Source organism: Amia ocellicauda, chromosome 11 (assembly GCF_036373705.1).
Source record: "Amia ocellicauda isolate fAmiCal2 chromosome 11, fAmiCal2.hap1, whole genome shotgun sequence".
Taxonomy (NCBI): Eukaryota; Metazoa; Chordata; class Actinopteri; order Amiiformes; family Amiidae; genus Amia; species Amia ocellicauda.
Window position 1 is genome coordinate 5069180 of NC_089860.1, and position 27335 is coordinate 5096514.

Below are 27335 nucleotides of genomic sequence, written 5' to 3' on the forward strand. Positions count from 1 at the left end.
ACTATGCAAAAGAGGGGGCTGGCTATAGGTTAATATTCCAGAGATAATTAGGTTGCCGAGTCTTGTACAAATTACAAGAGACAAGAAACCCATTTTATAAGTCTCCCATGGAAATGTTGTTTTCTGACTACAGTGAAGAGCAGGCAAAGGCCAATTAAACACACAGAGCATATTCAAAATTGAGAACTATAACCATTTCCTCACCTGAAAAACAACGGTGCAGAATCAAAAGACAAAGTTTTATGTCACATGTATGCACTTGATTAGGATAAATTAAATCTGTGTAATTTCCTTTATCTACATATTCCAGATCCAACAACATATTGACACGCTTAATTCAATCTCAGCAATTCCCAGTACCTCATAAAAGGGATATTTCACCAGAAGAAAACAAACTATATACACAATTAAGATCCTTAATTTGTTCAAAATAATTCAAATTAGAACAAGATATTGAGTCTGATATTGTGTTTAAATGGGTTCCCTCAAAATAAAACTAAAAAACATCTGCACAATGAACTACAGAATACCCACATTGCTTTTCCAGGTAAATATCTCCATCTAGGGGGTTAATCTTGTTACTACATCAAACAATTCTGCCACAATGCTGTTATGTAGGTTTTATTATCCTGGATAACATTCACTACATAATGAGTAAGACTTAAAATAAGACGCTGGAAAAACAAAATGCAGCACGTAAATTTTTAATATAAATATACAGTGTTAATACAGTTTTTAAAAAATAAAAAAACATGTTGATCTTCAAATAGGTTAAAAGTGTAGTGTAGTTTTAACAAAGTTGAAATTAAATGGGTATCTCTGAGTTACCCAATACATTAGCAAAGGCATTGGTTATATTGGACACTAGCGCAAGATGCCAATCCCATGTAGTCCATATATGAGATAGTGTCTTTCAGACAGGGAGTCCAACACAGTGTAGGGTTTTATACACAGGTTTAAAAAAACAGTTTAATGAAACCGAGAAACCCAAATTATCAGAGGAAGGAGGTGTTCAAGTCATGGAATGGAAAGAAAGTAAAACAACAACAAAAAAAACTTTTGAAGTTACTGTCAAAAATAAATAAAATACCAGTATAAAGACAAGTTAAACAATAAAGCAGTATCTCCATAGATTCTACAGTTGTTATTCATCTATAATGAATATCTGATACAAGATACGGATTTTGTATTGTTCCTTGCAGTTTTTGGTGGAGATTGCATGATGAAATTCATACCACCAGACAAGCCAAACTTTTCCTGACAACTGTACAGATGTTATGGTCACTGAATATAAGGAACACACTTCTATTCTAGCAGCTGGAACACCACTTATTGGCCACAGCAGAGTAATAGCTGATAAGACAGTTTATATTATTATTAATAATAATAAACCTTCTCTCATAACTGCAGCACAATACATATAGTCATCCTTTGCATATATGAAAGGTGTACAAAATACACATTACATTTCAGAAAATTCAGAGTATACACATCGTAAAAAAAAAAAAAAAAAAAAAAATCAATAAAAGATTAATGAAACATACACGCATTGATAGTTTTATGTATAAGGCAATAAAAAATAAAAATAAAAACACTTTAAAAGGAGCACCTGGTAGTCATGACCATTTGAAACAAGTACGAGCCCACCCTCACAGCTACCAACATTAAACTGCAGATTGTACTTCAAGTATTCATGTAGCTGGGCAACACTGCAGCTATTTCAAACACAGAGGATGCAAATGCATTGGACTGAGGACAGTAGTGGTTAAGTGTAAACTGAAAAACAGTTAAAAATTGTTAAAAATGAGCAATTGGCCATGGCAATCATCAATTGTACAGCCAAAAAGGCCAAAGTACTCCCTAGAATGACTATCCATAGATCTAAAGCAGTCACGAATAACACTCGATGACTCTGAAGAGGTGAATACAGACAGGCAGAGAGCAGAGACGTGCAATCTGTATATAAATCAATATCATCATCGCCAGTCCCCCCCCCCCCCTTTGTAGATTAAGATCTCTCCAGCATTGAATGATGTAGTATGACTCACACTGTCCAGACTGGTTAGCAAGTATGTGGGACAGGCAGACCCTAGACCAAGCACAAACCAACTGTGCCACTCTACTCACAGGTGTGTGTCAGTGTGTTTGTGGGCATGGTCAAATCTAGCCCTGAATGTAAAGAACCTCCCTATTTAAAAATATATATATTCAGGAAACATATACAACTGCCAGCCTTTCCAAGTTATAGTAGAGCAAGAGTAAACATCTGTAGAAATCACAAACATCTAAGCTATACATCCTTTGCCATCTCAAGTACAAAAATAAATGAAGTAGAGTCTGGTATTGCAGTTGCCCAACTTTGCACTTTAAAAACAGTGGAGAGATCTGACACAGACAGGAGTGATTTTGTGCACATTTTGTAGAAGAAAAAAAAAAAATTATATATATATATATATATATATATATATATACACACACATACACATACACACACACAGTACCTCTTCTTTTCTCCTTAGGAATCAAATCATTGATACCACAAAAAAAAAAAACTTGTTGAAAGACAAAAATCCAACTCTTAATGACATAACATTTCCTTAATTATAAAGAATCATATTTACAGATAAAATAATCCAAATCCACAGTTTACTGGCTAATTTAAAACTTTTAAAAAATGTTGTACAAAAAAAATATATATATCTAGACCATTAACATTAATAACCTAACAAACAGAAATGTCACTTTTCCTTTAACCTTACTTCACCTCCCTTCCCTTGAACCTGAAAGTTTGTAGAAGGCTCTTCCCATCTCAAGTCTGTAGCCTGCAAATATCCATATACATCTTAAAAACCAGTTTACAATCGTAAAGAATTATCCTTAAAAAAAAAAAAACATAAAACATAGGTGATGGCATGCGTAATTGGACTATACATTATTCAGCAGCTAACCTGAAGTCAGCAATGTAAATATAACCCTTTGATAGGGGTCAATTGCTCAAAAAAGAACTGGTGATTTTATAGTCTTACAATATTTAATTTATTATATATATGAAGTTAGTATTGGATGAGCATCAAATGTGAAGGCAGACCAATGCACAATACAGTATTCGTTCAGTTTTGCAGCTTGCGTGCAACTCCAAAGATTTCGTCTCCATTAGTTCTGCCTGGAAAGGCGTTTCATCCAGAACTTCAGGAGTACAGCACTAAAACCATTGCACTTAAAAAAAAAATGTTTACTCTTTCATGAAACAGATTTCAGCGGCCATGGGGGGAAAGAGGCCAGCTGGGTTGACTCTGCAGCCCTCGATTAGCAGGTGGTAGCAGAGATGCCATTTCCGAGGAGAAGCTCTCCGGGTCAGCCTGTTTTACGCAGCTGATGGCCTCCCCATCTTCAAGCTGCAACTGCCTGCCCCTGAAATGGTACAAGGGATAGGCCACGGGGCTCCCACGTCTGACCTCAGGGTTGCCTTGTTCCTCCTTAACAGGCGTGATCCTTGTGCGTCGGTTGGCACGCTCTGGCCTGCTTTTGCCCACCAACGCCCGTGGAGGAGAATGTTCCGAATGACGGTCTACCTCGGATGTCACCAGGGCACCGTTCTTGCACAATGCAGATTTGCTTTCAACTGCACTGCTGTCCCCCTGGCCTTTTGATGGAAGTGGGGTTAAGAGACCTTGCTTAGTAGATTGGCCCCCCAGGTCAGAGGAGGCTGCTCTTATAGTGTCATCCAACCCAGATTTGGCCTGGTTCTCTTGCTGCTGGGCTCCCCCATCTCGCTGTGCTGCCCTGACCCGTTTGGGTGAGCTCAGGTCTGCTGCTTCCTCTTGGGCAGCCGGGACAAGTGTTAGCCTGCTGTTGGGCTTCAGAGCCTGGATTGTGTCATCAGCTGCCACCCACTCAGTTTTAAGTCTCTTTGAGAAGTCCTGGCCAGAGGGGCAGGGCGACAGACCCTGGGCTTCAACCTCATCAGCTGGCCTTTTTGTTGTTGATCGCTTGCTAAGGTTAAGGGGGAGAGTCTGTTCCTGAGAGCCAGGGACAGGGCTGCTGGCTTGGTAATTCTTACTCAGGTCCTGGGCCAGCACCTCTGACAGCTTCTTGGTGAAACAGTTGAGCTGCGAAGACCCTAGATGGCTCCTCATGAGCTGCCGCACTTGAAGGCTACAGTCGATGTCTAGGGGAATGATCTTCAGTGGGGGCATAGGGAGCCTGGTTCTGGTGTCGCGAGCGGGTGCCTCAGGAGGATTGAGAATGGACTTCTGGGCTCGGTTATCATCTCCATTCCCTGAGGACTGGTTGGATCCATCTCCAGTGGGTTTTAGTTTGTTCTCCCCTGACCCATGCTTGGGCTGAGAGAGGAGGATTGAAGGTTGGGAAAGGGGATTCTTCCCAGAGTCCTGAGCACTCAAGTCAGGGTTTTCCGTGACCCCCAACCCCAGGCGGGTTTTCAGTAGGTCTAAGGCAGACAGGCCTTTGGGTAGGCTGATGCTGCCCATGGACCCATTATCATGGAGCCTCTGTAGCGCACTCGGAGATGAAGGAGAGAGAGGCTGACTGTAGGCATCTCCATCACCTCTAGAATTCAGTTTCCTGCCATCTTCAGCATTGGGCTGGAGGAAAACAAGAGTCGATGGGGTGAGAGGGGACAGCTTCTTCCTGGACTCAGAAGACAAGCTGGACTCCTCCAGACTCCCCAAGCCAAGGCGGCTCTTGAGAAGATCCAGAGGAGACAGCCCCTGGGTTATCTGAAAGCTCCCAGAGATGCCATTGTAGTGCAGCTCCTGTACGGGAAGCACTCCATCACGTAGGCCCAAAGGAAGGGCCCCCAGAGCTGAGCCTGGAGAGGTCTGCTGGGACGGGAGAGTTGGGATCAATTCCTTAGGCATGGAGTGGTCTCTGTTGCCACCTCCAGGCCTGTCAACGGAAACTGACCTACTTCGGGCCCTGGCCTGCTTTTGTCCTCCTGCCCCTGTCCATCTCACTCTGCCATCCTAGTGGATGAGAAGAAAGATGTATAAATGTATACGTTTAATTTAAATTTAAACAATGCAGCATACACACAGGTGCAGCACAGAAATGAATTAAACGTACATCTACTCCAAACAAAATAATTGCATTGAGCACAAGATTAGGATTTCAATCTACAAGAGATCTTCGACAGGTCCTGATGAATAAGCCTTATTCGCTGAAGGAACTTGAGTCATGACATAAGAACCTTTTGCTTGGAGCACCCCATAAATATCAATGAAATTGGCTTCTAAAATTGAGTTCGGTCAATAACAGACAAAATGTTTTGCTTTATAATGCACTAAAAAGTTCACTTTACAACTAAACTGGTCTTTTGATCACCCCCCTCCAGTACAGAGCACCATTTGTGACAAGTGTTCATCTGTCAATTTGGTAGTTCATTCTGACATTTATTCAGAAATTAATCAATTTGGCCATTCATCCAGCAGTTTGGCCATTGAGTTTGCACTGTGACAAACCCACTTAAATCTATCTAGCCAATAGTAGCAGACATGCATATTTTAACCAATAAATAGCCTCTCCTAAAATGCCTTCAGCCAATAATGTTGCAGTTTGTTACAAAAGGCGTTTCTCCATCTCTGTGTAACCGTATGGAAATGAAAATCACCATTACGTAGGCTATGTCATTTATGAGAAGATTAAGTGTTAGAATGGGTAAGGATTAACAGCTTTACATAGAGTAAAATAAGTTGTTTTTAGCATCTTGTATAACAATGTTTTAAAATACTGTTGAAATTGTTTCCATTTGTGTATCAATTAATCCAAGAATACATGTCACTATCAACTATGAAATTCATTAATGTGGCTAGTCATTAATATAAACAGACGAACTTCTAGACAAAACTACGAACTGCCAAACAGACCAACTTCCAAGCAAACTTACAGACAAACGTATTTTATTTATGTAAAGCTGTGGTTAAGCCTTACCACCCATTCTAACAATCTTCTCATAACGAACAGCCTATGTAATGGCGATTTTCATTTCCATATGGTTAAACAGAGATAGAGAAACACCCTTTCTAACAAACTGCAACATTACTGGATGAAGACATTTTAGGAGAGGCTATTTACTGGTTAAAATATGCACGTCTGCTACTATTGGCTAGAAAGACTGAAGTGGGTTTGTCACAGTGCATGATTGACAGTTTGTCTGTTCATCTGGAAGTTCATTGGTTTTCTAAGTTTGCTTGGAAGTTGGTCTGTTTGTCTGGCGGTTCATCGTTTTGTCTGGAAGTTCATCCGTTTATACTAATGACTAGGGCCGACAGATATATTGGAGCACTGATATCGGCTGATATTGGCCTTTTACAGAAATATCCGTTTCAGCACATATTCCACCGATAAGCACCGATATATTCTCAAACTATTGGCTAAATATTTTTTTTCAAATTGCCATAAAATCCTTCGTGAGGATAAATACATGTTTATTTGGTTTTTTACCATTATTTTTTAACATAGTTATGGTGCTTTATGGAAGCTTACGGCACAGTGATTCTCATGCGCAGCGGCGCCATGTGCACACAGGGCTCATAAACTAATAAACGTGTTTTACTAACACCCTCATAACCAATAGAAAGTGTTTGTGAAGGCTGTGCTACATTTGAGTATCCATGGTTTTGATTGTTTATTTTTGTCATGACTGAAGACTACTGTATACTATGGCATAGATGCTCCTTTTTCTGAAAAGTTAATTAAAATCGCTTTTCAAAATTCACAATAGGAATTAAAGAAAAACAGTAAATGTTCGCTGAAGAAGTTGATGTGGATATCAGCAAACAAAAAGCGTCTCCAAATGACAAGCAAGCTCAGATCACAGAATGTTGGATAAAACTGATACTATACATGGTATTTATAAAACCGTGTATCGTGTTCTGGCTATGATTCATATTGCAATATGTTTAACATAGGTATTAAATAAGTTACACTTTCAAAGGCATTTTTCAAAACATTTTTTTTAAACAAATACAGCTGTGCTGTGCTACTTGCGCTATTACCTGCCACTGTTGTATTGGCAGTATTGAGCACTGAGCAGGACTTGAGACACTATCATATTATTTGCTTTAATATATAGAACATGCACATTTTTCTATGTGTGAGAAATTGCTCATATACCTAGGTCTTTGTTCTAATGAACAGAACATTCATATTTTATATTTTTCCTTTATTCTACCTTATTCTAATTTATTTTTACAATGTTTGATGTGGTTGTTATTTATAATGAAAATTAATGCCAAGTTTATTATGTAAAATGTAAAAATCCTGCCTTCAGTGCATTTGACAATTTCTCTCTGATGGGGAGATTTGAGGGATCCATGCTAGAAAATGTCCATTTTCCATGCTAACCAAAAAAAAAGTAAATCATCGGCAGATATATCAGTAATCGGGAAATTTAGCTTCCCAATTATCGGTTTCGGACCCAAAAAACCTGTATCGGCCGGGCTGTATTAATGACTAGCCACATTAATTCATTATATAGTTGATAAAGTGACTTATGTATATATGGATTAATTGACACATGAATCGGGACAAATTAATAAATTACTTGACAGATTCCTGGTTTAATTTACTACTCAATAGCCAAACGGCCAAACTGAGGAATTTCCGAATGAACTACCAGATTGACGGATGAACATTTTTGGCACAAACCGCTCCATACTCCAGTTTCAGGAGTGGCATGAAATCAAAGGCAGGACTGTACACTCACTTGTTTTCCAACACTGAAGGCTTTCTTGTCTTTCTGAGGTTGCTCTGGCCCTTTTCTTTTCACTGGGATTTCCTTGTTTCCATTGGCAGTGGCTGGTGGCTGGGGTTTGGGGAAGGGGTCAACCTCTTCATTGACCCCTCTTAGGTGGCGATCGTAAGGCAGGATCAGCCTGAAGAGAAACAGGTCATAGAAAGAACTGAAAAAGAGCCAGGATTATATTCTTATACTTAATATCAAGAACCGATAATTCTTGTGGTATGTAATTGGATTACAGTTCTAGTCAAGTCTGCATATCTGACCCACTGTAGACTATGACTACAGGTGGATACATGAAAAAGTTTAATATGGAAATCATTAACATGTACAACTAGGTCACAGGATAATGTGCTTTAAACACAAGGAAATTCTGTAGATTAAAAGAAAGCAAGTTATGCATATGACAGCATGATAAATTATGAAGTTTGTATATAGCTGTTTGTTAGAAATAGAGTATGAACCTTCTCAGAGCAAAACTCATTAAATTAATTGAACACAAATGCTGGCGAGACAGTCAACAGATTCTTAATGTAAAAAAAATCCTTTGTTTGAAATATATTCATTTTGATAGCCAAGATTCTCCCCTTTCTAGTCTTGTCATGATTTTCTTTTTTTCTTGCCGAACTGGACACTGCACTTGCTACCAACACCGTTTTAGTCCCTGTACTATGAATATATCAAGATGCATTACGATTTGTGTATTACCATGGGCGGTTAATTGGTCAGAGTGGTTAGGTGTTCAAGATGTTCCACTGTAAATCAGAACACACCTCAGAACAAGAGGTTTATATCTGGAGGTTACTTGTCTATACAGTTATAAAAATCTCCAGAGCATATTAGGACTCCTACAGCCCAGACATCACTTGGTTGGAGTCTGGGTTATGTCAATAGACAACTGAGAAAGGGATTCCCCCAGAGGCAAGACAATTGGCCTTGTTCCCCAGGGTAGGAGGGGCTTAAGTAAGCCAGTGTTCCAGGGTTACCGCTTACAAGTGAGAGTCATGCTGCTCCTCCAAACAGAATTAGCTCTCCTTGAAGCAGCAGCTTGTAGTGTGAGGAAAAAAAGGGTGTACGAGAGAACCTGGTTTAGTGCTCATCCATGTATGTAAAAACAAGAGTCTAAGTAAGCCAAATGGATATTTATAATGGTTGACTTTTAAGCAACTGGGTGAAATTGGAAAAAATATAAAATATATATTGGTCAAATTTCTCCCAATTTTTTTCAGGTTTTTGGAGTTCTCAGTGGTGGTTAAAGATTATGGCAATGACTCAAAGCCAATTATTTATTACATTTAATAGTAGAGGTGAGGGCACACAAGCAATGAAGCAGACTCGGACCACACTGGAGGCTGCTACTGGAGGCTGCTCCTGCAGGGCTTTCAAGTGGATTAAGAATGAAAGGCACTGTTCTTTCAGAAATGTGAAGTGTTAGTTCTTAGTTATTACGGAATGAAAGAGACAGAGATATAGAGATAGAGAAAGTGTGCATGAAACCAGGGTTGTATAAAACATCTTAGTAGGGAATCAGATGCATAAGATTATTGATCTTCAAAAGTCAGTGTAATTTGATGTGAATACATAATGATATAATAAAATGGTTGAAGTTCAAGTTTAAGAGGTTTTCAAACAGTTGTTTGGTAGCACTTGATCGTGACAGCAGGTTGCAATGGTTTGTAGGTATTTTAAGTGTTAAAATGCATATAAACAAAAATTCTGAAATGATCTTCATTACAATAATGTGTACAGAGTGAAGTGGATCCTGAAACAGCAGTGGTAATTGTAGAAAAAATATTGAATTAGTTTTGATTCATTTCAACAAAAAGCATTTGAAAAAAGCTGCCAATTAAATAGAGAACATAAAAAAATGCTATGATGAGGCAATTACCATACTGATATTGAAATGGTGGATGCTGGAAGGAAATGGAGGACTAAAAAAAAAGTAATTCAGATGTAGACTAGTATTACACAAAAAACTATCATACATTATAATTATTCAAAGTACTTTGTTATGTAAGATTATAAGTATGGAAGATTAGTTTGTCAAAACGAATATAACAAGTTTATATAAAAACAGTATATTAAAATTACTTGCGATGAGACATGACGTGTAATCAATTTGAGGACAGCAGTGTTTACCTATGCAAAATATGAATCTGCACACTGATGCATTGTACCTGTTCGCCCGTTTGTAGGAGTTTTGCAAGATGTGATTGTTTTGCATTATGTGTAGGCCTGAGGCAATTACATAATATCGCCTGATCGTGATCATTTTGCACTCTTTAGATCATATTGTAGCGTGCCACCGCACCATGAGGGGTTAATGGGGTAAAGGCAGTGCGGTGGGGAGGAGCATGAACTGAGGGGATACAATGTTGTTTCACCTTTAAATATGAATTGAGCTTATTCTTTGGAAAAGTGTTACAATATGTTTCCATCCAAATAAAGGAATTTTACATCAATGTTAGAAATGTCAGAACAAATATAATGCAAATTAAGTGAGTTCCCATTAGTTGGATGTCTCCCCTACGGGTGCAGCAGTGCATTTGACAGCTCTGGGGAAAGTTATGCTGCAGATAATTTAGACAGTCCTTTGCTGCTTAATTTCAGTAGGTTTAAACTCAGTTTAGAATTGTTGTGCAATTAAATCGGACCAAAAACTGTTCCTTCATGCAACATTTGCTACATTATTATTTATTCAACGAACATGTTTCCATCGCCTACATGTCGCATAAACATTAAAAATCAACAAAAGGAAAAAAACACTCATACAAGTGTAAAACCTTTTTAGCAATATTTTAAGTTGTCGAATTTTGTCATTTCCACCCAGCTTTTCCATAAAATAAAATGCCTGAATGGAAAGATGGATTAGCGTTTCCCCCTTGCATATTAACTTTTGACAATAAAATTAAAATGTCTTGAACCACTTTTTTTGTTACTTTAGGTAGGCCTACACAATATTTTTACGACAAAGGGTCCCTTGTATTACATGATTAATTGGTACCCAAAAATCTCAGCGTTGTTAAATCCTGTAAAGTGAATTGATTTTAATGTGTGTAAAATTAAGTAAAAAAAAAAAAAAATCTTCAAATCATGTTCTCGCTCCCTTGAAGGCCCTGGTTCGAAGTATGGATGATTTTTTAGAGGAAGAAATGGTCAAAAGAAAGCTGACAGGCAGCATTTTCTATCTTATAGAGCTAGATATTCATAGGGTTTGCGCACTGTCCAGAGAGGTGTGTGCATTATTTGCCATATTCAAAACCCTGTTATGTGCAATGCAATCCATTCTGTGCTGCTCACCCTTATGCAAGGTGCCAAATGGGGGGGAGTGGCTGAAATTATGCACGATTCCCCTTATATTTGTAGCTATGCGCCGCACAAAATTACATGTTGAAAAGGATGCCATTAACTCTGCGCACAGCACTATTTCAGGGGACAGCAACATTCCAGTGCACAGTCAACAACGGGGCGGTCTGTTTTTAATATGGTTGTACGTGTGCTGCACCAGAACAAATTCCTAACAGTCTTTTTGTTGACTGAATGGCATATCATACATTTATCCAGTTTGTACTGAAATGTACGCAGTTGAATGTCTCAATGTACTCTGAAATTAAGGCATAGAACAAATAATCAATTGGAGATAAAGAAAGAAATCATGGAGTACTTTTGTTTAACAAAATGTAACCCTTTTGTTCTAAAACTTTTGACTGGTAGTGTATTTATTACACCCAGCCCTACTGGAAGCACAGTTTTCCACCCTGGTCCTAGAGACACCAAGTTTAGCAGTTCACTTTTTAGGTCACCTTTAAATCATCAATTAATAAACTTGTAAACAGCTAACTTGGATTAATTCCACACCACAGGTGTGGTGGTACCATCAGAAACTGAAATTAACCAATTTACTGTATAAGACCAGGACAGGAAACCACCAACCTAACAGAATCAAAATAGCAAGATAGAAAAATAAACTGAAGCAACTGCAGAGATGCCTCATGCTGTAGTCAAGTGTCAGTACCCTGTAGCTTGCTCTTTAGTGCAAGCACAATCATCAAAGACCCCTCTTATTTCCAAGTTGTGTAAAATGTTCTGGATTCTTCTGTACATTTCCCCTGTGTTACAATGTGATCAGTTACTCACTTCTCGTAGTGTCTCCTGGTGCATGTTGCAGCACTAGTGCTGCCAGGACTGCCTCCCAGCTCGTTGTAAACTTGCTTCCACAGACGCTGGGCCGTCACCTACAGGAGCCACCAAACACACACCATTTCCAACCACTGTATATCACATTGCAGCAACCAACAGGACAAACTGCCAAACCTGGTAATGAGTTACTCCAGCATAAGACAATTCAGTTTCTTACATTTTTGGAAGTGAAGATAATTTATGGGGGGTTTTGACAAACATTCTGATTGAGAAGAGAAGCGGTCAGTAAGTTACAGAAACTCTAATAAAACATATACCGCCTCATTCGTACATCCTTTACCAACTTTGGAAAAAAAACGTCCCGAAATGAATTAGACAAGATGGGGCCCATCCATTCTGCTTTCCACTGTGTCAGGGTTCTTCAGGTCTGGTCCTGGAGGGGCCAAAGTACTTCTGGTTTTCATTCTCACTGAGCTCTTAATTAGTTAATTGAACTCACTTTACTAAACCTATTTAGCCCGTCCTGGGTTAGATGCATGCGATGTTCATCTTAGATTTTGAACAGTGGTTCCAGGAGAATGTTTCACTGAGCCCTTAATTGAACTAATTATGGCCTAATTTCAAACTTGTCATAACATTCAGGTCAGTATCTGATGGCTAGGTCAAAATGAAAACCCACAGACACAACGATCCTCCAGGATCAGTGTTGGGAACCACTGATGTAGAAAACTAACTGCACTGGATGTGAACAACACTGCATTATGTCTTAATTTCACACACATCCTTTCTGCAGAGAAGAGAAGAACAAGTGCTTTGAAGAAGCTATACTTTTAGACATTTTCAAATTTGTTGTATCTAAAAAAGTTAAATAAAAATAATTTAAAAAAAACTTACCGTCTCATATCCACCCATCTTTTTGACAACAGAATATAAGAGGAAGAGATCAACTGAGGAAACAAAGAGAAAGTTATCAATCAAAAGCAGATGCAATTGATTCAGACAAGGTAGGAGAGGTTGTTTTTGTGGGGTTTTTTTTAAATGTCAAATTGTTTTGCTGTGCATGAAACCTTTACCTTGGTCTTCTGAAATCCTACATTAACAAACCAACATAAGAAGCACAGTCGAAACTTGATTTATGAAATGTGATTTAATATTCCCCGTTTCAGTCAACCATTTTTATTCACTCAATTACAGATTTAAACTTTAATAATATTATAATAGTATTTCTGGCAGGACTGAGTATCCAAATCCAAATCCTATTAATAACAGACTGTAGACTGCTGATTAATGCGTTTGCCTTTTTTATTTTTTTAACCACTAGCAGAATATTGGACTCATCTCATTATACGGCTATAATCAAAATGTAGAATGTGGTTTAGCTTTAATATGGTTAATTGATTGTACTTGGAACTGCACAGTTCAATGCATAGTTTCTATAAAACTAAGATCATAGCGATATACATAACATCTTGAATAAAGTTAGTGTTGAATTAAAATATGAAAACAGTTTGTCTAACTGGAGGTTTGAACTAGGAGTATGCTGAAATTATTACTTTGTTAGTATTTAACATAATATACCAGTGTTACATACTTTAATGGAATAGGTTTTAGATTTCCCACCCCACACACACACCTCCAAACTGCCTTAGGTTTTCACAAATTTGAATTTGCTTAAACTTGGATATTTTTAAAACATGAATTTATATCAAATGCTAAAATATAATGACAGAATGAAAGCATTCAGAAATGGAGGACTATCCAAAATCTAAAAGGCATTTGAGTAGAAGTTTTCTATAATACACCTAGCAAAATGCAGGAAACAGTTAGCACCATACTTAAATCTAGAATATTGGAAGCACAAGCCCGATTTTCAGAAATACTTTTACGTGGAAAATTTGAATTTTTCTGGACTTGGAAAAGTGGAATATTTTTTCCTGGAGAAAAAGAGCTGGTCAAGCAAAATGATCATGTTGTAAAATGTACCATAGATCTCTCTGAAGGTTAATGGAACAGCCCTGACAGGGATTTAATTATTTTAGAATATTTAGGGCTAGTTTCACAGACCTTGAATAGCACTAGTCTGGGACTACTCCTCCTAAAAAATAACTGGGCAGTCCTTGACTAGTGCTGATGTAGGACTGTGAAACCAGCCCTCAGGGTTTATTTCTGCTATAAATTCAAACAGTGAAGAGTACATAATTAATATGGCCAGTGTGAGGAGCTAGAACACCCCTATGGCTGAAGGTGATGACTAGGCCTGGGTACTCACTTTTCTTAAAACCCAGGTTGGGCACCTTGCAGATGGGGGAGCCCCTGCGCTCCATGAAGGGATAGAGCTGATCCAGGAAGTGTTGTTCCTCAGGCTGGGGGAGCCAGCCCCCCTCACACTGTGCCTCCACACTGCCCATCACATTCTCCTGCACACACAGCCAGAGAGCAATGCTCACACACAAACATTTTGCAATGTTACTGCCCTGTCCCAGCACAAAGAAACCTCACTTTCAGTAGTCAGAAGCAGACAAATTAACTGCAGTGCAAAAAACATTTCATATTGTGGAATAAAAGAAGCTACCCACACACCATAGTAGGAATAAATCACAATTACATTTATCAAAAGGGGTTGGAGTTTTATGAGACCATGGGCACTTTCACTGCATTATTTCCACAACAGAGTTTAGAATAGGCATGCTAAGCAAGTAAAGCTTGGAGAAGACTGCACTGTTAAACACTATAATTTGGTGAAGAGTAAAAAATAAAAATAACAAAATGCAACTGGAAAAATATTAAAAGCATTCAGATCAAAGAAGGTGAGGTATGTTCAACAGAATATGATTTCAAAGGCTTACATGAAGTGCAGAGCAAAACATTTGAAACAAAGAAGGATGATTTGCATAAAAACGATCAACACAGACCCAGTGTACTTCCCACTAGACACTATTTTAAGCATGTTAGCAGAAACACACAAAGAATGGAGAAAAGTTAGCATTCAGATTGGGAGTGAGATTAAGTATGCTAGCAAGCGTTCTCTTTGTTACAGTGCAAATATTAAATTCTCCTTTGTTTAAATGTATACACACTGCAGATGAATAATCAAATCTAGTTTGGAAAGATAAGCCTTCTTTAAAAAGGCACTGAGGTAATAAAAATATCAAAGAGCTAAAAGTCATATTTCACTTTTAAAAGTATTTTAGGGAGTGACAGTGTTGATATACAATTAAAAGCAAGATAAACTACTACTGAAAAGTTTATATTACACTGTTATATTAATATTGGAATTACTGAAATAAGACAAATTGGACTGATAAATAAAATTTGATTGAAAAAAAGTGATCATGCCATTTGTCTACCTACCTTCATTCTTTCTATCCAAGCTTCTGATTGGCTGTTCAGTCTAGACTCCACCCCCTTCCCATCACGTCCTTTCCTCTTTCGGGGTCGACCCTTCAGGCTGAGAGAGGAGCACCCTGGGAGAAAAATTGCACCCATTAAAGAAACTGATTTTATAGTAGGGCTGGGCAATATATTGCGTTTTTGTCATATAGCTGCAGACCCGGAAACCATGGAATGTGGGAGGAGTAACTAAATGTTTTATGCAGCCAATCACTGCAGGAAATGCTTGTCAATCTGTATGTGGCCAAATCACTTGTAGAAGACACTTAGACATTTTTTTATTCAGCCAATCACCTCCTTCAATTATAAAAGTAAGGAAGGAAAGAAGAGGAGGGAGCAACTGTCTCGCCATGGTGTGTTACTATCGAATAATTTGTGTTGATGTTAGTAAATGAGTAGTTAATCAGAAAATGCAACTGCTTATAAAGTTGCATGTTTATTTTACAAACAGATGAGTTCGTGGAATTACGATCTTGAATGTTACACTCGCTATATTCATATTTTTTTTAAACAATGGAAGCAAATTAACGAAATAAAGTTACCAAATTTAAATGAAATGTTTGAATTACACACTAAAAGCGAATACTGATATAATATATAAATTAGATATAGATATACACACACACCATTTCCCGCAGTGCTATTCAAGCTAAGCGGGCCCCCTGGCCAAACGTGTGTGTGAGGGGAGGAGAAAAAAAAAACAAAAAAAAAACTTTACAGCACAATCGCATGTAAACCTGATCTGCAAGCACTCCGACAATACGCGATCACAGCCCCACCCCCTGCCAATTTAGATTTAAGCCCCATTCAAACTGAAATGCCGGAAAATTACCGGGAAGGACCCATTCCCACAGAAAACAGATTGCCGGCAAGAGCACTGTAGCCATGGGAACGGGACGCTACATAAGCCTGTGGATTTGGGACACGGACCAACATTCTGGACATGTTTGTACAAGTTGGATCATTTCCCCGTTTCCTTCCATTGTGTTTACTGGGCTATTGGTTCTAACCAGGGTGCCGGTTCGATTCGGACTCACTACCAAGAACTACTCAGGAAGGAAAGGCAAACGATACGTCAATCTATGTGCGTTTTGTGCTATGACCAGTTCATCAGGTTGTATAGTTGTGTGTTATTGCGGTGTGGTAACCCAGCATTCACAGATCATTTGAACCAGTGAACCCAGTATGAGACTCAGCTCTCAGTTCATGGTCGCATGATGAGAGGCACTGTGTCTGGGTTTGCAGATCTGCGATTGATCGATTGCTCAAAATAACTTTTTTTAAAGTTTGACATTACTGCATTATTATAAATTAATTTGACAAACTACCATCAGTGTCACTTGTAATGCAGTCTAAAGGCTCATTCACACTAGAGATTTGTTTCCTATTCAGTGTGGTTCTTTTGGGGAAGAGTGTGAACAACACAATTCGATTGGCAGATGAACCGAAACGAAACTAACAGACAACGAAAGAGGTGGTCTCGGTTTGGTTTGCGAAGAAAACTTGAATTTGACACTGAGGGTCTCGGTTCTATTTCAAACAGAAAGCTAACTCCAAATTTCACCCCAAAACGTGTACAGTACCAGTTAAGATAACATGCGCATTTGTATTTGTTCATTTATTTACAGGTAACATCAGTAGCCTGACAACTGGATATTGGTCTATATTCATCAAGGGTGTTCGAAAGGTATTTCCCATTTTCTAAATGGAATATAATGCAAATTGAAGTCAATGCATCAGAGTGTACAATTTTATCTAAAGATGCTGTGTGTGAGCGAGTCATTTTTCAAATCATTTTGCGGCTTATTTGTACTTTTGTTTGTGCTATAAAAACCCTTCAATTAATGTATTATGTAAAATAGAACTATATGTTTAAAGGTATGGCAGTAGCTGTAACATATTCCTAGATGGATATTTAGGGGACGTCACAGTGTTATTGTTTATTTGTATATAGGCAAAACAATCACCATTCGGCAGTGCAATATGCACCAATTATAATATCCAGAAGTATAGCAGCCTATTGTTGTGTTCAATAACTGCGTACAGTGTGTTAAAATATTGGGTGCATTCATGATACAGACAATCGTCACAGATTATGAATGACTTGCTTTGCCAGTCAGATCTGCGCACATGAACGCGCCAGGGCAATTTTCAAATAACTATGTAGATTGCTGTTCTGAGGTCTTATTTCACAGTACATATTAAGGATATTTACAAGTAATATATTTTTGTAAATATAAGTTTTTACTCTATTCTGCACAGTAAAACATTTGTCATATTTATTTATTATTTTACCTTTTAAGTTTTGTACCAAAGATCTCATAACCGACCCCTGTCCCCAAACTAGAATTTAGATCTTCAGAGATAAATTTTAGATATTTAAACCTTAGTAATCCAGGATTTTGCTTATAATTCTAGAAAATACTTAAAAATACTTTAATCTGAAACTTGTAAATATGAAACATGTTTTATTTTATTTTTATTAAACCCTTAATGTGTGTCCACGCATTTTCCAAATAACTTTTCATAATCAACATCCCTTTTTGTTTTGTGTTAAAACATAGCATTTCAATAAAATGAAGCAGTCCTTACCTGTGTTTGTGCTGTTCATCTTTTCTTAAAAATACTCATGTTAAACTTAGAAGTGCCTCTTGGCACATTGTTGTAGCGCATAACCATCACCCAGGGAAAAAAATTAAACTGAAATATTAAAGGCGTATGAACAAAAAATTGATTTCTCAATGCTAATTTAGTTTAGTACAAGAACAAAAATGGCTGTCACGTGTTACAATGTACAAGAAAGTGGAATTTCTCATAGCCGACACCTTGCAATTGATTCCATGGCCGACTCTTTTCAGGAGATAGAGAAGGTGTTGGTTATTATTTTATAGTGTACTTTTTTTTAATTTAGTTCAGTTGTTTGGTATGTAATTTTTTTTTTGGGTGTGGTTTCTAAAGCCAGTTTTAAATGTTCATTATAATATTGGGCCAAGTTAAATTTAGCTGTGAAATCTGAAAATTAGTATTATAGAATCGTAGATGTTAAGGGTCAGTCTAAGGCCTTTAACTAAAGCCTGACAATGGACAGCTTTGGCTAGAAACCCTGTATGCACTGCATTAATTTTGTGTTTTTAACCTATGACAATTTATATGGCATTGCCCATGATAAATAAATAAATAAAATTACTCCTAAACCTATAAGACTCCCATTCAATAGCAGTCTGGCATGTGGTATTTGTTTTGCATATTTTATGAAAAACAAGATATATATTGTGTATCACCCAAACTTCTAAAAATATCAAGCTATCATTTTTAGGTCATATCGCCCAGCCCTTTTATAGATGCATGCACATGCAAAGACAAACTTGACACAGAACTAGAACAACCTCTTTCATTGTCCTTTTCATGGATAAAGAAAAATCACATTTATGCATCTATTAAAAAAAAAAAAAAAAAAAAAAAAAAAGTTTTACTAAGTGTTCTGCAGCCTTAAAACAATCCTTAACCTGCCCTAAATACACAAATACATAGCCTGATACATATGACTACTAATTTACTAGGCTAAATCAAAATGGTTTTGTTTCAGATAGTAACAAATGCCAGCAACAAAAAAGCAGAGAACACAGAAGTGTACATTTTACCTTCGAAGGTCAGCAACACATTAAATCGAACAAAGGTTTGAAGCTTTGTTGGTGCTAATTTACATAATTAATCAATGACATCATATTTGCTACCAGTGCTACAAGATTTGAATGGAATTCCCTTTTATTTATTTTTTTAACAGGTAATCCATATAAACAAGACAAATGTCACAAAAACACAAAAATGTCAAAATATACCAAGACAACTAACACCACTTTGTAATGTCTTTCCCAAGCTCTGGATTAGACACTTACCGAGCTCTGTCCAGATGCTGGCATTGCTGTCCAGGGTGGGGTGATTGAAGGTGTCACGGCAGTAGAGGATCCTAGTGTTGCAGGTGGAGAGCTGCACCGCTCCCAGGGCCAGGAGGTGTGGGTCCTGTAGGCTGGGGCTCTGCGCTCGGTCCTGCATGCGTTTCTGCAGTGAGCGGAAACGGCAATACTGGGGATAGCTAAGCACCTTCACGCTCAGGGGGTACTTGGCTGCCTGCCCTGCAAGAAAAAAGTGATCACATCAGGTTACTAGTTCGATCAGTTCAGGAAATGGAGTCCAGAAGGTGCTGGATCCCACACCCCCTCTCTCATCACCTTGCAACACATCCCAAGTACCCATCTGTTCAGATTGCACTTGTATACCCTACAAATCTTCTCTTATGTTTCCAACTGCCTTTATACATGCGCTGCCTCCTGTGACACTGACGCTTCCCCTGCCTGCTTGCTGAATGTCTTGCTTATGAACACATTGTAATTCTGCTTTTTTTTTTTTATTGTAATCCAATACTCTTTATACCCTTACAAAGGCACTTGTTATATAGTATAAAACTGCACAATTCGTATGGTTTATGGATTACACCCTTTTAAACTTCCTCAATCACATTGGTAAAGGGCATTTGCAAATTAGTAAATACAGAAAAACAGCATTCAGTGCCTGCAAACAAACCACATTACTTTTATTTTGGCTTTTTTTATTTTAAACTAACTAGAGGGTAAATATATAGAACACATAATACAAGTCTCTAGTGCCCTAAAGGCAACCACAATACCTTAAAACAGGGGTTCCCAAAGTGCGGCCCGGGGACCAAATGCGGCCCTCAAGGATGATTGGCGCAGCCCCCCAAAGCCAACATTGAACCACCCCTTTTCTGAACCTTTACTATATTTTTACACTTTCTGAAAAAATTGTGTTACAAATTGCACATGTAATTTGGAGGAAAATAATAAAACAATTAAAGTTCATAAGTGTCCACAAACAGAAATGTATAGGAAATAAAAAGGTATGATTTAGTTTTCATCAGTGGTTCAATTTCTACTGCGGCCCCCATCCCATGCAACCTCTGGAAACTGGCCCTCCATCACCAGACAATTATAACTTCACACATGCATTAAGGAACATGTACTCAGATTAAGGTAGCAAAGTTTATATATAAACTAATAACATGTGCAGGATAAGAGTCTACAGTCCGTATGCTCTGTAGTGATCAAAATGACAACAAAACCTACTTCCGCTACACTGATGTTTCCTCATTTGTGTCCGTCTGAGGATGAACATACTATTAAAAAACAGTACAGTAAATACAGGTGTGAACTTAAAAATCAGTAAAAAAATTAGCTATTTCTATTTGTTAAAACTTGATGAGATGATAGTGGATTCACCTCAAAAGCACTTTTGTTCTGTGCAGCCAGCATGCTTACCCTGATCGCTCTGCTCAGCTGAGTCCCCTCCTGGAAGGAGGAGAGTAGCCTGGTGTTTATGGAGCCCATTGCCTCCTCCGTAAACCTGGCCCTTCCTTTTCCAGCTGTCTGGCTCTGGACATGTCCACTTCACCAGGTCCTCCAGCCGGATCACTATCTTCTTGGAGACGGCCAGAACCTCGTCCTGAAGGCAGACAAAGGCATCACCATGACAACCTGCTTCAGACTGTAGGGGGAGACACATAAGCTTTGGCAGAATGTTCCTGTTTTTCGGTTTGTAAAGATGTGCCATCGAACTCTGAATTAACCTCAAACTTCAGTAGAAATTAGCCAGAATATATTGCCAGCAATTAGAAAAAGGACATATTTTGATATTGCTTTTCCGTGTAGCATGTTGGGTCAGAGTCCACCCATTAAAATTGGAACTGCAGGCTCTGAAGCACACCTCAGAATGCCCCGCTCTGCACAGCCTCACCAGCAGGGTGACGGATCTACTACATCAATAGACTGCTCCCCTGACGTCAGGGGTTTGTCCACTATACTACATTAAGAGATTACACACAATTATACCTGTGCAGTAAACAATTTTTATTTTTTTTAAATAAGGGACCCTGACAAATATGAATGGCAAAATATCAGTACGAGCACCTATTTTGCAAATATAGTGGTGTTTAGTTTCTATTACAACATATTCAAAATTAAATGAGCTATAAAGCTTATGCAAGTAATCAAGTATCAGGTAATAGTCATTGATGCTTGGTTCAACCTCAGTTGCAATTTTCATTGTTTTTGTTAGGTATGAAAACAACCAATGAGAAAATGAATGGTCATTGAATGGGAGAGCAATCCCACATAACACTGTCCAGCAGGAGCGTGGGTCTTGAGCTATGTAAGGAAGCTCTCTTCCCTCAAGAAATAACAAATCAGCTGCAATAAAAAAAAAAAAAAAATGTATATAAATTATGTGGTCCATTTATTGAATACAATTAGAGAAACTGGGACTGTAGCCAGAAAGACAGGAAGTGGATATAAGTGGTTCTCAAATTAATCCCAGAATAGGGGTTTCAAGAGATTCAAGTTTGGAAAAATAAATAAAATCACTTGCTTCCATTCCGATTTGAAAATTGCATGGGAGGAACTTGAAGGGGTGATAAGTAGTGGCATGACTGTTGGAAGAACAAAATTGTCCTGTTCCCTAGAACCAGAGCAGTGGTAGCCTGTGGTTGTCTCAGATGAGTGTAAATATGACCTCTATGGCTTGGATGGTCCTCAGTAAGATCTAAGAAGACCGCTAAGTGTCAGGCTGAAGTACCCTGCTAAGCAGATCATCTGGGGGTATTATATACTGGGGTCCTGTTCATCTGCACTTTACAAATGGCATAGCAAACTCCAATAAGGATATTAGCATCTTAGAAAGAACCCTATTTCAGCAAATAGCAGATCAGTCAGGAAACAGTGGTAGCTGCTTACTTTGAGACAGTGAAACTAGTGAAACAGTAGTTGCAGAGCAAGTCTACCATCACTTGGGAGCAGGCTAAATCCCATTAAGAACTTTTGGAAGATGATGGTTGCTACACTTTCCAAAAAGAAACTACTGACTGACAACATTCCATTGGATCTACAATCTATCATCGGTTCCATAAACTGACCATTAATCACACCAACAGCTAACTGGATTAATGCCAGATCATTGTCGTAATTAGGGCAAAGGGCAGATCAGTTAAGGATTAGGTTTAAAAAGTTTGTTTGCAGTGCAGTTACCATTGGAACCTGATCATGAACCTAGTTATGTTAAAGTTAAAAAATAATATGTTGAGTATTTCTTTTTTTTTTGGTGATGTGGTTTTGCATTTAACTCTATAGATTATAAATAATTTTCAGAACATTAAAATAATGGAACACCAGAAAAAAGAAGATTTCAATGATCATACAGTTTGCTGTACTTTGACACTACTGTGGTAATGTGACATTGACTTTCCTATTGCACCACTTTGCTTTAGGCTGTCTGTGCTGTAAATAACTTCTATGGAGAAGAGGGAGAGGGAAAAGTGACCCTGATGAAAGCTATGGCAAAAAAGCATCTAAGAGGTCATGGAATTCATGAAGGTGGAGAAAAAAAATATACCATACATGTATATTCACTCAAAAGTTCTGTACAGTATGGAATACCTTAATTTAACAAGCTCTAATATCTAATAGTACCTACTTATCTAATGTAGCCTATATATTATTAAAATGTTTCTTACTGCACAATACAGGTGGCAAAGTTGTCCAATTTGTGGATTGTTTTATTTTGGGACTTTAGTAAATAGCCACATTTTGTAACTAATAATTACAACTCCCTACTGATTCTATACTTTTCCATCAGTTATGTGAACCTACAGTGAGGGAAAAAAGTATTTGATCCCCTGCTGATTTTGTACATTTGCCCACTGACAAAGAAATGATCAGTCTATACTTTTAATGGTAGGTGTATTTTAACAGTGAGAGACAGATCAACAACAACAAAATCCAGAAAAACGCATTTCAAAAAAGTTATAAATTGATTTGCATGTTAATGAGGGAAATAAGTATTTGACCCCTTCGACTTAGTACTTGGTGTGTCAAAACCCTTGTTGGCAATCACAGAGGTCAGACGTTTCTTGTAGTTGGCCACCAGGTTTGCACACATCTCAGGAGGGATTTTGTCCCACTCCTCTGTGCAGATCCTCTCCAAGTCATTAAGGTTTTGAGGCTGACGTTTGGCAACTCAAACCTTCAGCTCCCTCCACAGATTTTCTATAGGATTAATGTCTGGAGACTGGCTAAGCCACTCCAGGACCTTAATGTGCTTCTTCTTGAGCCACTCCTTTGTTGCCTTGGCTGTGTGTTTTGGGTCATTGTCATGCTGGAATACCCATCCACAACCCATTTTCAATGCCCTGGCTGAGGGAAGGAGGTTCTCACCCAAGATTTGACGGTACATGGCCCCGTCCATCGTCCCTTTAATGCGGTGCAGTTGTCCTGTCCCCTTAGCAGAAAAACACCCCCAAAGCATAATGTTTCCACCTCCATGTTTGACGGTGGGGATGGTGTTCTTGGGGTCATAGGCAGCATTCCTCCTCCTCCAAACACGGCGAGTTGAGTTGATGCCAAAGAGCTCGATTTTGGTCTCATCTGACCACAACACTTTCACCCAGTTCTCCTCTGAATCATTCAGATGTTCATTGGCAAACTTCAGACGGGACTGTACATGTGCTTTCTTGAGCAGGGGGACCTTGTGGGCACTGCAGGATTTCAGTCCTTCACTGCGTAGTGTGTTACCAATTGTTTCTTGGTGACTATGGTCCCAGCTGCCTTGAGATCATTAACAAGATCCTCCCGTGTAGTTCTGGGCTGAATCCTCACCGTTCTCATGATCATTGAAACTCCACGAGGTGAGATCTTGCATGGAGCCCCAGACCGAGGGAGACTGACAGTTATTTTGTGTTTCTTCCATTTGTGAATAATCGCACCAACTGTTGTCACCTTCTCACCAAGCTGCTTGGCGATGGTCTTGTAGCCCATTCCAGCCTTGTGTAGGTCTACAATCTTGTCCCCGACATCCTTGGACAGCTCGTTGGTCTTGGCCATGGTGGAGAGTTTGGAATCTGATTGATTGATTGCTTCTGTGGACAGGTGTCTTTTATACAGGTAACGAGCTGTGATTAGGAGCACTCCCTTTAAAAGAGTGCTCCTAATCTCAGCTCGTTACCTGTATAAAAGACACCTGGGAGCCAGAAATCTTGCTGATTGATAGGGGATCAAATACTTATTTCCCTCATTAACATGCAAATCAATTTATAAACTTTTTTGATTTCTGGATTTTTTTGTTGTTATTCTGTCTCTCACTGTTAAAATACACCTACCATTAAAATTATAGACTGATCATTTCTTTGTCAGTGGGCAAACGTACAAAATCAGCAGAGGATGAAATACTTTTTTCCCCTCAGTGTAGATTACTAGATCCCCTTAAACGTAGCATAGGCAGGGTGGTCCGTTACTGAATTGTTCAGGTGGGGCGATAGCAGATTGTTGAGCGGGGGAGTCGTGGTGCTTGTGCTTTAAAGTTTAAAGTTTCGCTGTTGTTTTGTGCCGTTCACACAGATGTGTTGAAACCGCTGTGGTAAACCCTTATTGTTATTGTCTGAGTTTCTTTATGCACCAAAATGTAAAGGCATCTCCTCCTACAGTTTTCCAGTTTTGTCCTGAATGGCCAGCTATTGTTTTCATTGTGGTTGTGTGGTCTACTTTCGGACCTCCATGCCACATGCTGTAAAAGTGAAAACAGTTTATAACTCTAAAGGTTGTAAATCCAGTTATAATACTAATTGAATGCTTATATGGAACCTTAGGTGCACTATCATACCCCATTTCTACTGGCCACGTTCAGGCTGCGTCAGGACGTCACAGTACATGCCCCAGACCAGTTTGGGACTCATCCGATACGAAACTAGTCCGGGCACAGGCGGAGGTGCAGCTGAGCCCTAGTGGAAACCCCCTGGACCAGCACGGCCACGCTGAGGTGCAGCTAAAGGTGAATAGAATTTTTGTACACATCCATACAGGAGTTCCTATTAGTGTTCAATATTATGTTTAGCCATAATGGCATCCCAGAGGGTGTAATGAGCCAAGATGCTGCATCTCAGTCCAGGAAGGTTATAGCGAATGGTGTAGTCTCATACCCCGTTTCTACTAGCCCCCTATGACCACTGTCAGATAAAATCACTAATATTAAAACCGGTACTTTTATTTTATAGCTACATTCTAGGCCAGGGTTTGTCAACGGCCCAGAATATAATTAGCAGAGGGTGTTTTCTGCGGTAGGAGCAGGTGGGTGTGCAAAATGCACTAAATTGGGATCGCGTTTTTTTGTTTTATTTTCTTCCTTTAATGATTAAGTAACTCATCAAATTTCCAGGGGGGGCTGAGCCCCCCTTTTTACTGTTCGGCAGGGGCTGAAGCCCTTGAGCTCCCGCATAGTCAGCGCCTGTGGCCTCTATCCATGGATGCCCTTGAACTTAACCTATGACCTCTTTCAAGTTCAAACATGAAATTGCAGTTTTCACAATGAAATCCTACAAATGCCACAATGATCACCATGCCACATATAAAGCAGGACAAACGTGGCGTTTCGAAAAAAACCTTAAATGGGTGTTTCCACTGGCTAAGCGTCTGGACGCTTCCATGTTTTGTGGACGGTTAACAATCTGGTGCTAGACGTGTCCGTAAGCGTCCATCTCGCCCACTGAGGACATGATTCGCTTTCAGGAGCGGAGGTGTGCGCTTGACATATTTGCGATTTAGTATTATTGTTGCACATGGAAAAGTTTTCTTACAGTAACGTAATGCATGTCTGAATATAATGTTGTCTATACACGTTTAGCTGATCTTAATATCTCTTAACAGAAACATGCATTTATTACGCTGTTTACAATGATGTAAAGCACAAAGAATAAAATAGACACAGAAGTCGTTTCCAAGTCAGGCTGTATCACTTGTAGTGTTTCCCGTCTCTGTTTTTAACACAAACACAAACCAAACCCACAGTTGCTGCTCCTCCCATAAGGACTTCACAACGGCCTGGCATGGCACGGACGGTTAAGCCAGTGGAACCAAGGCATAAGTTTGAACTTTGACCTTTTCTTTAGGGTTCAAAGTCAATTAAACACTTTTTTTTACTTTAGAACTCCTTACAGAGGATGCAGCCACTATGACTACTGGACAAATACAGGAAACCATAAGTGGATCTAAGATCTAAAATTGTCCTTTGATCTCTTCATCAAGGTCAAACTAATTTAATGGTAACGAAAACACTACAAGCATCTCCTTATGTGAGGACCTTGACACAAATTAGATTTAAAAAGCTGTCATGTTTCACTCCCACCTTTTCAGCATGAGCCTCTGAACTCCCAAACAAAAGGTAAGCTAGGGCAATCTCTACCTGGCCTCATATCGATTCATGTTAGATTGGGATTCTGTGGTGCCAAACAAACAAAGGTTCCAAAGGTCATTGTATCCTGGAGGTAATGTTAAGGAACTTGCAATGCTCCAGACTCAAATTCACAACTTGAGCATAAAAAAAAAAAAAAACATGTGCTTCCAGCTCCTTGCTTCCAAGTAAGCTTCATTCAGTGCCTGTTAATGGCGAGAATGAAACACCTTGCCTCCGGGCTACCAGAAATCACTGCAGCTATTTCTCCCACAAAAGAGAGCAATCAGACCAGTCTGCTGCTGTATACAAGTGGTTTTGCAAATTCCATTCCCTAGAAGAGATTAAGCACCAGTATCACTTACCCAGGACCATTGTGCCTAGCAGGACAAAGATAATAGAAGGAGGGAATCTGCCATTAAATCAACTGATGACAATAACTGCACTGAACTGATTTTTTTTTTAAACACAAATGTATTCACAGTATTCCAGAAAATGTACAGAGCTGCAATTCTGCAACATGTACTGATCTCAGTGCTTTAAAAAGCATCCTTCAGGGCTTTGATGTTGGGTGATTGGACGTTTTGTCATTTTTTGCTGTAGAGAAGATGTCTGATGTAAAAAGACGACACGCATTAACTCAAGTTCAAAACTAATTTCGTCCATTAAAAAACTTCAGCGCTAATTTATAATTATGGTTGTTGGCTGAAGAGGTTTATTTTCTCCCTGGCTTTACAGGTAGGTTCAGAATGAATAAATTACA

The 27335-nt window shown here is 38.8% G+C and overlaps 1 protein-coding gene across 1 annotated transcript in view; it reads right to left on the reverse strand.

Moving 5' to 3' along the window:
- Positions 1–688: 688 nt before the first annotated feature.
- LOC136762852 (uncharacterized) overlaps positions 689–27335 on the reverse strand; it is a 43881-nt gene continuing 17234 nt past the window's right edge. Inside the window, exons 3-10 of the mRNA XM_066716426.1 lie at positions 20623–20806; positions 19186–19422; positions 15251–15363; positions 14169–14316; positions 12794–12846; positions 11897–11994; positions 7727–7895; positions 689–4985 (exon numbers count right to left, since the gene is read on the reverse strand). Coding sequence (XP_066572523.1) covers positions 3255–4985; positions 7727–7895; positions 11897–11994; positions 12794–12846; positions 14169–14316; positions 15251–15363; positions 19186–19422; positions 20623–20806 — 2733 coding nt within the window. The 3' untranslated portion in view covers positions 689–3254. The remainder of the gene's footprint in view (positions 4986–7726; positions 7896–11896; positions 11995–12793; positions 12847–14168; positions 14317–15250; positions 15364–19185; positions 19423–20622; positions 20807–27335) is intronic.